We start from the raw sequence: 15,025 nt of genomic DNA, 5'->3' as shown, positions 1-15,025 counted from the left end.
GCAACACCTTAACAACCGCCAAGCAACCACTCAGAACACCCTAGCAATGGCTTAGCAACTACTCAGAACACCACATTTAAACACCCAAGCACACCTTAGCAACCCACTTATCAGCCTACTTGTATCAACTCTTTTAAACTTCTTTATTTTAAACCGTTAAACTAGGCTACTTCAAACGTTCAGATTAACTTTCTCAAGCCGCCATGAAGTTGGTCTACGAACTTTACTTTTCTAGTGTCAAGTTGTTGTACATTAACTAGCTATATATTCAATAAAATAAAAACATGTAGATGTTTGTTCACTCACTGAATCGACTCTGAACTGACTCGATTCTGAATCTCGGAGCATGCACGCACGAAGAGAGAGAGAGAGAGAGAGAGAGAGAGAGAGAGAGAGAGAGACATCTGTGTGAGTGTGAGTGTGTGCGTCTGTGTGTGTGTGTTTGACGGGATGCAGCAGCAGAGCATCGGATCCTTTGAGCTTCTCACTTTCATCCAGCAGCCGCACACCGGCCTCCGGATCCTGTGCTGGGTACAGTAGCGGTCAACATCTCTCTCTCTCTCTCTCTCTCTCTCTGTGTGTGAGGTTCTGCACATGCTCAGAGAATAACTCATCTTTTAGTATACTGTTTTCTATTCAGTTGTGTTGGTAAATGTAGTTGAAAATCTGTAAATAATCAGATTAGTTGAGGTATTCATAGTGTAGTGTGCTTAACAGCACTAGTGTTTATTATACATGTCGACATGTTCATTTGACAGCAGTTGGTTTGAGTGAGAAAGAAGAAGTGAGTTCTGCTTCGTCTTTAACACCTGTGTGTCTCTATTTTCAGCTAGAGGACAAACTCTTACAGTTTCACATGGTTATGCTGTTCTTAAGTTTTCCCCTCATCTCGTACACTTTTATTACCCTTTGACATGCGCTATATGAAAAAGATATTTTCTGGAATCAATAGTGTTCCTGACACCACTGACTTTGAGATTGTTCAGTTGAGTTTTTGTTTTAAATACATAATCACACACACACACACACGCACATATACATATATTACAGAACAGTTATTTTATTTCAGTCATTTTTTAAGTTTTGTTTACTTTAAGTGTTTCATTTATTATTTTAGTCATTTTCATTTTATTTCAGTCACCGAGAATGTTTTAACCAGTAGTTTTAGTCTTCAGTTGTAAGTCTTATTGCCGGTTCACACTGCGATTTTTAATGATCCTAAATGATAGTAGCATGTCAGACTGCACAAACATGTGTCCCATGTCACACTGTAAGATCTCACCTGTTAGAATGTCAGACTGAACGACAATGAAGACGCACCAAGCATGGAGGAAAATGCCCCTGGAGTTCGCCATCATCCACCCGTGACATTTTCACTATCCTGCGTTCTGAAATATTTCCTCACAGCAAACGTAAACAATCTGTAGCGGCAAGTTTGCACACAGCATGTCTCAACAATAAAACTAGGATGAAGAAAACTGTTTTAAGTTTTAGTTTTAAGTCTCGAGTCGTAGTCTTTAGTTTAAGTCTTTTGTTTTAAGTCTTAGATATTAAGTATTAAGTTTAGTCTTTAGTTTAAGACTTAGTTTTAAGTCTTAGTCTTTAGTTTTTAGTCTTAGTCTTTAGTTTTAAGTCTTAGTCTTTAGTTGTAAGTCTTAGTCTTTAGTTTTAAGTCTTAAATATTAAGTATTAAGTCTTAGTCTTTGGTTTAAGACTTAGTTTTAAGTCTTAGTCTTTAGTTTTAAGTCTTAGTCTTTAGTTGTAAGTCTTAGTCTTTAGTTTTAAGTCTTAGTCTTTAGTTTTTAGTCTTAGTCTTTAGTTTTAAGTCTTAGTCTTTAGTTGTAAGTCTAAGTCTTTAGTTTTCAGTCTTAGATATTAAGTATTAAGTCTTAGTCTTTAGTTTAAGACTTAGTTTTAAGTCTTAGTCTTTAGTTTTAAGTCTTAGTCTTTAGTTGTAAGTCTTAGTCTTTAGTTTTAAGTATTAGATATTAAGTATTAAGTCTTAGTCTTTAGTTTAAGAATTAGTTTTAAGTCTTAGTCTTTAGTTGTAAGTCTTAGTCTTTAGTTGTAAGTCTTACTCTTAAGTCTTTTATTTCAGTCACTAAAATAACTTTGCTCAGAAGTACACAAATGTGACTAATAATGATTTGTTTGTCCTCAGTTGTTTTCTCTAGTGATTTTGGGATGTATCGCTAACGAAGGCCAAATCAACAGGCCTGACGAGGTCCAGAAGTTTTGCATCTTCAACCGCAACCAGAACGCCTGTAATTATGCGCTGGGCATGGCCTCGCTGGCCTTCATCTGCTGCCTGCTGTTTCTGGCTATAGACGTGCATTTCCCACAGATCAGCAGCATCAAGCACCGCAAGAAAGTCGTGCTGGCTGATGTGGGGACGTCAGGTACAGAAAAGCACTGACGCTGGTCACTGGTTTATTTAGACTTCAAGTATATGTGTTTATGTGTGTGTGTGTGTGTGTGTGTGTGTGTATGGACACAAACAGTACTGCAGTGTACCATGGAGTCTGAAGTATACACTGTATGTGTTTATGTGTGTTTTTTCTGAAATGTGTGTTTCTGCAGCGTTCTGGTCATTCGTCTGGTTCGTGGGCTTCTGTTTTTTGGCCAATCAGTGGCAGGTGTCAAAGGTGGAGGATGACCCGCTGCGTTCAGGTGGAGACGCTGCTCGTGCCGCCATCACCTTCTGCTTCTTTTCCATCTTCAGCTGGGTGTGTATGGAGAACAATATAGACAACATATAAATATTGTCCAGCCTGAAATAATTCCTACATGACAAATTCTGATGTAAATGAGACCTGTTGTGGCCGTTTATAAGATGTAATATGCATCTCTGCTGTCTGTAGAGTGTGTGTTTGAGTTTGAGCTGAGAACAGCACACAGATAATGCTCTCCAGCTCTCTGAAACTGACCCTTTTAGAGGCTTTGATCCTAATTGTGGCATTTTGGTGACTGTCGCTTTAAATGCAAATGAGATTGTGCTCTTTTCAGAAGAGGGCGGAGCTTTGGTTTGTATTTACATTATGTTAGTGTACTCACTATGCATAAATATTGTGTATTTATAAATAAAAATATATAAAATACAAAACCTGAATATTTACAAATATTTTATTATAATTTGTATCAGATACAAATATTTAATTTCTTAATATAAATAGACATTCTCTGAAATATACAGTATATATAATGTTTTCTACCATATGTGATGTGTGTTTTCAGGCCGCCCTGACGCATGTCTCTCTGCTGAGGCTGAGGAGCGTGTGTTTCCAAGAGGAGTATGAGCAGCTCTGCACGCAGCAGCACACACACACACACACTCCCTCGCATTGTGTGTGAGCATGAAGAAGCTCATTAAAGACACATTGATCAGATCTGAGAAGCTGAACTAACATTTACCAGCAGGTGTGTGTGTGTGTGTGTGTGTGTGTGTGTGTGTGTGTGTGTGTGTGTTTTTGTCACACAACATTCAGCTCAATTTATTAGCATATTTTAGCATATTTCCAAATCAAACTGAATGTTGACGGGAGGAGAGATGTCCTCATGTGTCGCTTCTGTTCCAATGAAAGTCAAGGATTGACACCTGTAACATTACTTATGTTTTAATTATCAGTCTAATTATAGAAGATTAAATGTATTCCAGAATGTTTATGTTAATAATAGAGCAAACATATTACTTTGTTTCCAGCTCATGATTAATAAAACAATGAAAGCCAATGAGAAAAGATCTTTAAAGGAGATCTGTGTGCTTCAGTGTGAGTGTGTGTTCATGCTTCTGTCGCTGCTTCATCTAAAACTCCACATCTATAATCCTCTGAGTCTATGCTGACATCATCTTCAGCAGCTCAAACACTCTAACGGCTAATAGACAGACGGCTGCTTCTCACTCAGGGCTGCTGTTTATGCTAATGAGATGGAGACTAGTGGGCGGGGCTTCCCCCCTCTGATGACACGTACAAAGGGAGAATGTCAATCACAGTGTTCCTGCATCAAGTCTGATTATAACAAACACATTTAATCCATGATCTGGTGATATTCACACACTGCTGTCACACACAACTGAGGGTTTTGCATAATAGATAGTTACAGATTATATTTTAATATATTTCACATTTGATTATTGTATTGCTATACCTGAGCTAGGCTATGCAAGACATTTGGTGAAAGTGTATCGCAATACAAATATTGCAGGAAAACAAAATCTCACAATATCATCTATTTTTTTTTCCTGGAGACCGTTCATGTTTTTATACAGTCTACGATTCATACACATCACCACTTTTTTACTCTTCTGATTGACAGAACTGGGTCAAACTCTGATTATATACGTGTTTGTGTCAATATGCTGTATGTAATGTACAAATAAAGGTTGTATGTTGACGATATATGTCTTTTAAATGAAAGTGAATCGTTTTGCAACTGTATTTGATGTGTCTGATTGTGCTTATTATACGTTAATGTTGATTAAAAGTGAAAACAGACGCAGCAGGCTGATCTCCGTGAAGACTAGCACTGATCTCCAACTCATGCGCCTGTCTGAAGCGGGCTCGCGCATGCGTGCAGATGAGCTATAGTTCTGAATGACACTCTCTTCCGCTCAACATGGCGGCGCAGCGAAGGAGTCTGATGCAAAGCGTAAGAAAGTCATTTTTTCCTGAGTATCTGCTTGAGTTGTTTACTTGTTTATTTCAGGACTGGCTGTATAGTTTACACCACATCTGAACGAGTAAGTGAATGTCCGGTTTGAGAGAGATTTGTCTGTGTTAAGCTGCCCGAGCCCGTATTTACCCTGTTTACCACAGTGTGCTCAGCATTAATGCAGCATCGCCACAGTGCTCAGGCGAGTTTACCGTCAGAACTAATGCTCTGGTGTCATACACAACATGCCAACACAACTCACCACTGTCATTAATGAGTCTAATGTGGCTAAATCTGCTGCAATATTTACTGTTTTCCCGTCATTTGTATAGTTCTGTCCTTAAAGTAGAGTTTGATAGTGACTGGACCTGTCACATCTTAAACCGACATCATATTTATAGGCGATAACTTTGATAAATATGACACAAATGCAAGTGTCAGACTGGTAACTTGTTTTCCTTTGAGTTTGGCAGATTTTGTCTGGTTTTAATGATGAATCCCAACAATATTTCCATATTTCTCTATTTCATATTCGAGTTAGTTCAAGTTTAGTCATATAAAGTTGTGTGATTGCAGCTTTCACTCATTTACATTTGAATTATTTTAGCACTTCAAGTTCAACAAAGTCGTAACAATGGGTATTTATTCAGAAACTAGATCATCAAAAGAGGGATGTGTGTTGTGTGTGTTTGCTTTTGTTTTGTGTGTGTATGTGTATGTTTACGTGTGCATACGTATGTGTGAGTGTTTATATATGTGTTTATGTGTCATTATTCCTTTGTGTGTGCATGCATATGTGTGGATATGTATGTATGTGTGTTTGTTTGTTGGTCTGTGTGTGTGTGTGTGTGTGTGTTTGTGTGCTTATTTGTGTTTGTGTTGTATGTGCATGTTTGTGTGTGTGTGTTTGTTTGATTGTTTGTGTGCAAATATGTGTGTGTTTTTGTTTATGTTTGTCTGTGTTTATGTGTGCATATATGTGTGTGCATATGTGCCTGTGTGTGTGCACTTATTGGTGTATGTGTGTGTGTGTGTTTATGTGTGCAATTTGCATATGTGTGTGTTCATTCCTGTGTGTGTGCATGCATATGTGTTTATGAGTGGATATGTATGTTTGTTTGTTGGTCTGTGTGTGTTTATGTGTGCATGTGTGTGTGTTTATATTTGTCTTTATGTGTGCTTTATGTGTGTGTTTGCTTATGTTTTTGTTTGTCCACATGCATTCATGTATCTTTCTGTGTGTGTTTGCTTGCTTGTGTGTGTGTGTGTGTGTGTGTGTGTATATTTTTATGTATGTCTGTGTTTATGTGTGCATATGTGTGTGTGTGTGTGTGTTCATTCTTGTGTTTTTTGCATGTGTGTTTGTTTGTTGGTCTGTGTGTGTGTTTGTGCATGACTGTGAATGTGTGTGTTTATGTTTCCATGTGTGCATGCATGCATGTGTTTATGTTTGTTTGTGTGTGTGTGTGTGTGTGTGTGTGTGTGTGTTTGTGTGTGTGTGTTTATGTGTGCATATATGTGTGTGTGCGTGCACGTTTTTGTGCTTATGTATGCATGTATGTGTGTGTGTGTTTGTTTATGTTTGTGTGTGCGTGTGTTTGTGTGCGTGTGTGTATATGCATATGTATGTATGTATGTATGTATGTATGTATGTGTGTGTGTTTATGTTTTCATATGTGTTTGTTCATGTTTTAACATGTAATATACATTTAATTTTAACATTTAGTGTGTGTGTGTGTGTGTGTGTGTGTGTGTGTGTGTGTGTGTGTGTGTGTGTGTGTGTGTGTGTGTGTAGAATCAGAGCTGGACAGATGACCTTCCTCTCTGTCAGCTGTGTGGTGTGGGTTCGTCTCCTAACTGTGTGTACGGCCCTGACGGCAAAGGGACTCAGAGTCACCCGAATGAAGACGGACACTTCCGCTTCAGGTAGAGTCACACACACACACACACACACACACACACCTCTGCTGACCCCGCCTACTCCAGTGCTGATGTCACTTCCTGTTGGCCCCCAGCACAGAGTCCTGCTTCCTGTACGGTGTGTTTAACGGGTTCGAGGGCAGCCGCGTGGCCAGTTTCGTGTGTCAGTGTCTGACGGCGGAGCTGCTGCTGGGTCAGCTGAGCAGCGGGGACACTGACGCGGATGTGCGCAGGATACTCACACAGGTGAAGGAGAACACACACAGCTCATGCTCTGTTACTATGTTCATCTGCAGCACTGATGCAGAGCAACGGGAATAATGAGTGTGCGTGTGTGCGTGTGTGTGTGTGTGTGTGTGTGTGTGTGTGTGTGTCTCTTTGTGAATCGTCAGGCCTTTGATGTTGTAGAGAAGAGTTACTTCGAGACCATTGATGATGCTCTGGCGGAGAAGGCCAATCTGCAGACACAACTGCCTGAGGTCAACACACACACACTTCAACACACACACACACACTCAACAGAAACATTCAAACTAACAAACAAACACACACTCTCGTTCACACAGTGAGTGACACAGTACAGAGCACATGCACATACTCACACACATACACACTCACAAACACAGTTACAATCACACACACACACACACACACACACCCTCACAAACACAGTATCACACTCAGAAACACACGCCCTCACAAACACAGTTACAATCACACACACACACACTCAGAAACACAGACATTTACAAACACAGTTACAACCACAACCACGATCACACACGCACACACACACACACATTTACAAACGCACACTCACAAACAGAGTTACACCACACACACATACTCAAATACAAACACAGTTACAATCGCACACACCCTAACAAACACACATTTCGAACACACACTTACAAACACAGTTACAACCACAAACACACACACACACACACACACATTTACAAACACACACTCACAAACACAGTTACAACCACACACACACTCATTAACAAACACACACTTACAAACACAGTTACAACCACAACCACACACACAAACACACACACACACACACACAAACACACACACACACACACATTTACAAACACACACTCACAAACACAGTTACAACCACAAACACACACACACACACACATTTACAAAGACACCTTCACCAACACAGTTACAACCACACACACTCATTAACAAACACACATTTACAAACACACACTCACAAACACAGTTAAAACCACACACACACTCATTAACAAACACACACTTACAAACACAGTTACAACCACAACCACACACACAAACACACACACACACACACACACAAACACACACACACACACATTTACAAACACACACTCACAAACACAGTTACAACCACACACACTCCCAAACATACATTTGCAAACAAACAAACACACTCACACACACATACTCACAAACACACGTTTACAAATAAACACACACACACTCACAAACAGTTACAAACACTCACACATTCAATAGTGTGTGTGTGTGTGTGTGTGTGTGTGTAGGGTGCGTATGTGTCCGCTCAGACACAGAAGATAGCAGACCGTCTGAAGACTTTAGAGCAGGAGGTTTCAGGAGGAGCAACAGCGATAGTGGCGCTCATCCTCAACAACAAACTCTACATCGCTAACGTAGGTATGTACACACACACACACACACATTTTAACATACATACTTTTACACACATGCATACATGCTCTTACACATACACACATTCTGTCATTCACACACTAACATACACACACACAAATACACACATAGTTTTACACACAAACAAATAAACTGTTTATTCACACTACACACACACACTCTTACACATGCACTCCTACACACACATTCTAACATACACACATGCATACATACATACACACACTATTCACACACTCTAACATACACACACAAACAAACACACACAAATACAATCAGTTTGAAACACACTTACACACAGAAAATAAACACACACTCTTACACACACACACACACACACACACACGCACACTACAGTTGTTGATGTGTGTAAGCGTCTACTGAATGTGTAACTGTAATGTTCTGTGTGTGTGTGTGTGTGTGTGTGTGTGTGTGTGTGTGTGTGTGTGTGTGTGTGTGTGTTCAGGCACTAATCGAGCTCTCCTGTGCAAAACCACCAGTGATGGTCAGAATCAGGTGATCCAGATCGGCCGAGCACACACCACTGATAATGAAGACGAGCTGACCAGACTCGCACAGCTGGGTGAACACACACCACACAGCACAACACACACAGAGTCAACACAACATAACACAACTCATTCATTAGTCTGCAAGTAACAGCGTGGGCAGAAATATGACGAGTGTATGTGTGTGCGTGCGATCTCAGTGATGTTTGTGTGTAAATGTGTGTGTGTGTGTGTGTGTTCTGCGCAGGTCTGGATCCGGTGCGCTTGAGACAGACAGCAGTGATCTCAGGTCAGAGCAGCACTCGCCGCATCGGAGATTATAAAGTCAAGTTCAACTACACAGACATCGACGTGCTCAGGTGTGTGTTCATCTGTCAGTAATCACACACACACACACACATTAAAGAGATGTATTGTTTATAATCACACTGTGATTGACATTCTCCCTTTGCACGTGTCATCAGAGGGGGAAAGCCCCGCCCACTAGTGCCCATCTCTCCCTCATTAGCATAAACAGTAGCCCTGAGTGAGCACAGGGGCGGAGAGGAGGAGGGGTTAATATTTGTTTTTATTAAAGCAGCAACCAACCGAACATGTGTTTAACTAATGTTCACAGTGCAGCAAAGCATAAGCCAATCATCGCAGAGCCTGAGATCCACGGCGGCCAATCACTGGCAGGCGTGACGGGCTTCTTGCTGCTGATGTCAGAGGGGCTCATCAAAGCCCTGGAGGCGGCACACGGACCGGAGCAGGTCAACCAGGTAGATCAATAACCAATCATCAGCTCAAGATGCTGCACAAACACAGAGGGTGCGTCTCAATCAGCGCTCTTGTTCACTAGTCAGTGCACTGAATAAGGCGTCAGCTGTCTCAATTGCAAAACTCCTCCAGTGCACTGAAACATTCGCAGGCTAAAGAGTACCACAGTGCATGTGAAAATAAGGGCGGATGGATACACACTACATGCACCCTAACAGACATTGGGAAGTGTGAATATTATTAATGTGACCCAAATCATCAAACGGAACGACAATATATGTATAAAGAATACATTATTTATTTACTATTAGCATGAACCCACATAGCTAGATAGGTTAGCAAACATTCTATATTCCCTGAGGGGGTGTGGTGCCTGTTCATATTCCAAGTGGGTGTGGCCTAAAATATCTGTCTATTGATTCCTCAAGTGGGTGTAGCCTAAATTATCTGCGTCTATTGATCTCCTGGGTGGGCGTGGCATAAGGGCACTGTTTCTATTTATTCCCAAGTGGGTTTGACCTAAATGCTTTCTGTTTCTTGATTTCCTGAGTGGGCGTGTCCTAAATGCATGGTTTCCATTTATTCCTTAGTGGGTGTGTCCTAAATGCTTTCTATCTCTAGTAATTCCCTGAGTGGGAGTGTCCTAAATGTAAATGTTCTATTTATTCCCAAGTGGGTGTGGCCTAAATGCTTTCTGTCTCTATTGATTCCCTCAGTGGGCGTGTCCTAAATGCAATTTTTTTATCCCGAGTGGGTGTGTTCTAAATACATGGTTTCTATTTATTCTCAAGTGGGTGTGGCCTAAATGCTTTTTGTCTCTATTGATTCCCTGAGTGGGCGTGTCTTAAATGCACATTTTTTATTCCCAAATGGGCGTGACCTAAATTCTTTTTCTCTATTAATTCCCTGAGTGGGCGTGTCCTAATTGCACAGTTTCTATTTATTCCCAAGTGGGCGTGGCCTGATTGCTTTATCTCTTTTGATTACCTCAGTGGGTGTGTCCTAAATGTAAATGTTCTATTTATTCCCAAGTGGGTGTGGCCTAAATGCTTTCTGTCTCTATTTCCTGAGTGGGCGTGTCCTTAAAGCACATTTTCTGTTGATTCCCAAGTGGGTGTGGCCTAAATGCTTTCTGTCACTAAAGATTCCCCAGAGGGGGCATGGCCTAAATGCTTTGTCACTAATGATTTCTGAGAGGGTGTGGCCTAAATTATTTATATCTCTATTGATTCCCTAAGTGGGCGTGTCCTAAATGCACAGTTTCTATTTATTCCTTCGTGGGTGTGGCCTAAATGCTTTCTATCTCTATTAATTCCCTGAGTGGGAGTGTCCTAAATGTAAATGTTCTATTTATTTCTCAGTGGGCGTGTCCTAAATGCAATTTTTTAATCCCCTGAGTGGGTGTGTCCTAAATGCACAGTTTCCATTTATTCCCAAGTGGGTGTGGCCTGATTGCTTTATCTCTTTTGATTTCTTCAGTTGGCGTGTCCTAAATATAAATGTTCTATTTATTCCCAAGTGGGTGTGGCCTAAATGCTTTTAGTCTCTATTGATTCCCTGAGTGGGCGTGTCCTAAATGCACATTTTTTATTCCCAAGTGGGTGTGGCCTAAATGCTTTCTGTCTCTATTGATTTCCTGAGTGGGCGTGTCCTAAATGCACATGTTCTGTTGATTCCCAAGTGGGTGTGGCCTAAATGCTTTTAGTCTCTATTGATTCCCTGAGTGGGCGTGTCCTAAATGCACATTTTTTATTCCCAAGTGGGTGTGGCCTAAATGCTTTCTGTCTCTATTGATTTCCTGAGTGGGCGTGTCCTAAATGCACATGTTCTGTTGATTCCCAAGTGGGTGTGGCCTAAATGCTTTTAGTCTCTATTGATTCCCTGAGTGGGCGTGTCCTAAATGCACATTTTTTATTCCCAAGTGGGTGTGGCCTAAATGCTTTCTGTCTCTATTGATTTCCTGAGTGGGCGTGTCCTAAATGCACATGTTCTGTTGATTCCCAAGTGGGTGTGGCCTAAATGCTTTCTGTCACTAAAGATTCCCCAGAGGGGGCATGGCCTAAATGCTTTGTCACTAATGATTTCTGAGAGGGTGTGGCCTAAATTATTTCTATCTCTATTGCTTCCCTAAGTGGGTGTGTCCTAAATGCACAGTTTCTATTTATTCACTTGTGGGTGTGGCCTAAATGTGCTCTGTCTCTTTTGATTCCTGAGTAGGTGTGTTAATTCCCCATGTAGGCGTGGCCTAACTGCTCTGTCTCTTTGATATGGCCTGCAGGAGGTGGTGGCGATGGTGGCGGCGGAGCTGGCGCAGCAGGGCAGTCTGGAGGCCGCGGCGCAGGCGGTGGTGGAGCGGGTGAAGCGTCTGCATCATGATGTGTTCGTGAGCGGCAGACAGAGGGCGCAACACTGCGCTCACCACGAGGACATGACCCTGCTGATCAGAGTCATCAACTACACACTCGCTGACGGATCGCTCACACCAACACAAGGTACACACACACACACACACACACACACACACACCAACATCATTTCTGTTCAGTACATGCAGCAGAATATTAGCCCTCCAACTCCTGTTTAACACAGAGAAACTGCTGCTTTCTGTCTTTACCATGATGACAGTACATAATATATCACTAGTAATGAGCATTTTAAAGGCTTAATTAGGTTTACTAGGCATGTCACGTTAATTAGGCATGTCATTGGACAACAATGGTTTGACCTGTGTATATGTATATATATATATATTCAATAATGTGTGTGTGTGTGTGCGTTTGTGTTTCAGGAGGCCGGATCTACCCAGTGTCTGTGCCATACTCAAACCATCAGAGCACCAGTAAAACCAGCGTGACTCTGTCTTTGGTCATGCCGGCTCAGGGAACGCTGACCAATGGCTCCAGCACCTCATCCACACTGGAGGGAGACACGCCCACTGCTGGGTAACACTCACACAAACACACACACACACACACACACACTGCCAAGTAATCAGGTAACAGGCTAGGGCCATATATACTTGCAAAATAAAAGAAAGTTTTGCAAACAAAAGACAAAGTATTAAGCAAAACTTTCTTTTATTTTGCAAATATATTGGCCCTAGATTGACTAGAGTGAAGTACAGCACACGTCACTGATGTGTTGTGGAGCTGCATGTGTTTGTAACTGTACATAAAGCTGTGGGTCATAAATCAACTCATCCATCTGTCTCTGCGGCCCCTTACTTAACTGTAGTCTAATGACTCCTCTGATCCCCCTGACCATAGACACCTTACAGCCTATCAGTGAGCTTCCTGACCACACCCCTTTACCATTCTGTCACTCTAACCCCGCCCCTACCCATATATCTGACCCTCCCCCCATCCTCACCCTTTATTCTGAACCCACCCCCAATCTGACCCGTCTCTCTGACCCCTCCTCCATCCTCACTGGTCTCTCTGACTCCACCCCCATCATCACTCATATCTCTAACCCGTCCTCCATCCTCACCTGTCTCCCTGACCCCGCCCCCACATGTATCTCTGATTCCACCCCCGCCCTCACCTGTGTCTCTGACTCCACCCCTCCCCCTGTCTGTGCTCCGCCCAGCAATCAGAGCCCCTCGACGACGCTGCAGTCGACGAACACACACACGCAGAGCTCCAGCTCCAGCTCGGGGGACGGCAGCCTGTTCCGGCAGAGGAGCAACCAGGCAGCGCAGCCGGACGAGACGGGCCGTGTGCCGCCATACGTGGACTTCACCCAGTTCTTCCGGCTCTGGGGGAAAGACCACAACGACAGCCAGACTGTGAGCGCAGAGCTAGGGCCGCAGTGACCACACACACACACACACACACACACACTCATCTGTGAGCGCAGTCCGTTGTCTCTGACTGTGTGGTGGATGGAGGAGCTGGACTGACTCTATAAAAGGGAAGAGACTGTGTTCACTCACGGTGACGTCTGCTCATTACTCTTCAGTTTTACCCCTTCACGTTCTCTGACCTGCTTGTCTGCTTCATGTAAAGTCACCGAGAGCAGTTCTGCAGTCGTCTGTCTGTCTGTCTGTCTGTCTGTTTCGGTGTGTTATTGGAGTTTTAGTGCCTTCCTATAATAAACATAGAAGCTTGATTAAAAATCTACATCTGTGTGAATACAGCTGGATGCACACTTCAGCGTTTGGGTCTTCTGCTGCATGAAATTATACTATAGTAACTCATAGTAAATACTAGTGTTGTAACCATACTGTAGTGAAGTATTTGACTTAATCTGTTGTGCTGATTCTACAGTTGCCGTGGTAACAACATCTAGAAATTACTTTCTGTTGTGCTGATTCTACAGTTGCTATGGTAACACAACTGCAAATCTGTTGTAGTGATTCTACAGTTGCTATGGTAACACAACTGCAAATCTGTTGTGGTGATTCTACAGTTGCTATGGTAACAGCATTTATAGAGAATACTCTGTTGAGCTGATTCTATAGTTGCTATGGTAACACAGCACCAAATCGTTTGTGGTGATTATAGTTACTATGGTACCATTTATTTTCTTTTCGGCTTAGTCCATTTATTCATCAAGGGTCGCCACAGCGGAATGAACCGCCAAGTTATCCAGCAAATGTTTTATGCAGTGGATGCCCTTCCAGCTGCAACCCATCATTGGGAAACACCCATACATTCTCATTCACGCTCATACACTACAGACAATTTCAATTACCCATTTCCCCTATAACCAGAGAAAACCGGAGAACCTGAAGGAAACCCACGCCAACACGGGGAGAACATGCAAACTCCACACAGAAACACCAACTGACCCAGCCGAGACTCAAACCAACAACCTTCTTGCTGTGAGGCGAGCGCGCTACCCACTACGCCACTGAGTCGCAGCCATGGTAACGACATCTATAGAAATTACTCTCTGTTGTGGTGATTCTATAATTGCTATGGTAATACAGCAGCAAATCTGTTGTGGTGATTCTACAGTTGCTATGGTAACAACATTTATAGAAATTGTTGTTCTGATTGTATAGTTGCTATATATGGTAATACAGCAGCAAATCTTTTGTGGTGAATCTACAGTTGTCATGGTAACAACATCGAGAAATTACTCTATTGTCCTGATTCTTTAGTTTCTATGGCAATACAGCAAAACTGTGTTGTGGTTATTCTATTGTTGCTACGGTAACACAACATCTATTGTATTATAAACAAATGAGCCAATACTGTAGTTTTCTAGAAATGTAGTGTATATTATACCACAATACACCAGTTTACTGCAGTACAAATAAAGTATACTACAGTATTTAGTGCTTAATTATAGAGCATGCTGCAGCATTCATTACATAATATATACTATAGTATATACTGCACAATACACTTTACTACTATAGTACAGTTCAAAAACACTTTGGTATTTACTATGAACTTATTATAATAGATTATTATAACAGCATGTTTTAATTTGATGTTCTTTTAATTTTATTAAAATGACAGAATATTTATAGATGAGTCAGAACTGCGGTG

General features: G+C 41.8%; 2 protein-coding genes across 3 annotated transcripts; both read left to right on the top strand.

Moving 5' to 3' along the window:
- The first annotated feature begins 147 nt into the window (after positions 1–147).
- syngr1b (synaptogyrin 1b) lies at positions 148–4,485 on the top strand. The gene is made up of 4 exons (XM_002662241.8): positions 148–531; positions 2,162–2,399; positions 2,581–2,726; positions 3,235–4,485. Exons 1-4 carry the CDS (start codon positions 451–453, stop codon positions 3,349–3,351), a joined length of 582 nt encoding a protein of 193 aa, XP_002662287.4. The 5' UTR covers positions 148–450; the 3' UTR covers positions 3,352–4,485.
- tab1 (TGF-beta activated kinase 1/MAP3K7 binding protein 1) lies at positions 3,412–13,645 on the top strand. 2 transcript variants are annotated; one of them, XM_073953474.1, is made up of 11 exons: positions 3,412–4,647; positions 6,446–6,576; positions 6,666–6,816; positions 6,963–7,049; positions 8,115–8,244; positions 8,723–8,839; positions 9,013–9,124; positions 9,382–9,526; positions 11,803–12,016; positions 12,313–12,466; positions 13,113–13,645. In XM_073953474.1, the coding sequence occupies exons 1-11, from the start codon at positions 4,615–4,617 to the stop codon at positions 13,336–13,338; spliced, it is 1,500 nt and encodes a 499-aa protein (XP_073809575.1). In that variant the 5' UTR covers positions 3,412–4,614; the 3' UTR covers positions 13,339–13,645. The 2 variants fall into 2 exon arrangements, with proteins under 2 accessions (XP_073809575.1, XP_073809574.1); XM_073953473.1 differs by having other exon boundaries at positions 4,591–4,647; positions 12,759–13,645.
- Positions 13,646–15,025: the final 1,380 nt, after the last annotated feature.

Source organism: Danio rerio, chromosome 6, assembly GCF_049306965.1.
Source record: "Danio rerio strain Tuebingen ecotype United States chromosome 6, GRCz12tu, whole genome shotgun sequence".
NCBI classification, from domain to species: Eukaryota; Metazoa; Chordata; class Actinopteri; order Cypriniformes; family Danionidae; genus Danio; species Danio rerio.
The sequence above is the reverse complement of the archived record's forward strand: the minus strand, read 5'-3'. Positions and strand labels throughout refer to the sequence as shown.

What these genes read in the sequence shown, in the direction of transcription:
- syngr1b (XM_002662241.8), top strand. Translation starts at nt 451, where the DNA reads ATGCAGCAGCAGAGCATCGGATCCTTTGAGCTTCTCACTTTCATCCAG. An exon ending in GCCTCCGGATCCTGTGCTGG is followed by an intron (nt 532 to 2,161) that starts GTACAGTAGCGG and finishes GTTTGTCCTCAG; the next exon opens with TTGTTTTCTCTAGTGATTTT. An exon ending in GGCTGATGTGGGGACGTCAG is followed by an intron (nt 2,400 to 2,580) that starts GTACAGAAAAGC and finishes GTGTTTCTGCAG; the next exon opens with CGTTCTGGTCATTCGTCTGG.
- tab1 (XM_073953473.1), top strand. Translation starts at nt 4,615, where the DNA reads ATGGCGGCGCAGCGAAGGAGTCTGATGCAAAGC. An exon ending in GACGGACACTTCCGCTTCAG is followed by an intron (nt 6,577 to 6,665) that starts GTAGAGTCACAC and finishes GTTGGCCCCCAG; the next exon opens with CACAGAGTCCTGCTTCCTGT. An exon ending in TGCAGACACAACTGCCTGAG is followed by an intron (nt 7,050 to 8,114) that starts GTCAACACACAC and finishes GTGTGTGTGTAG; the next exon opens with GGTGCGTATGTGTCCGCTCA.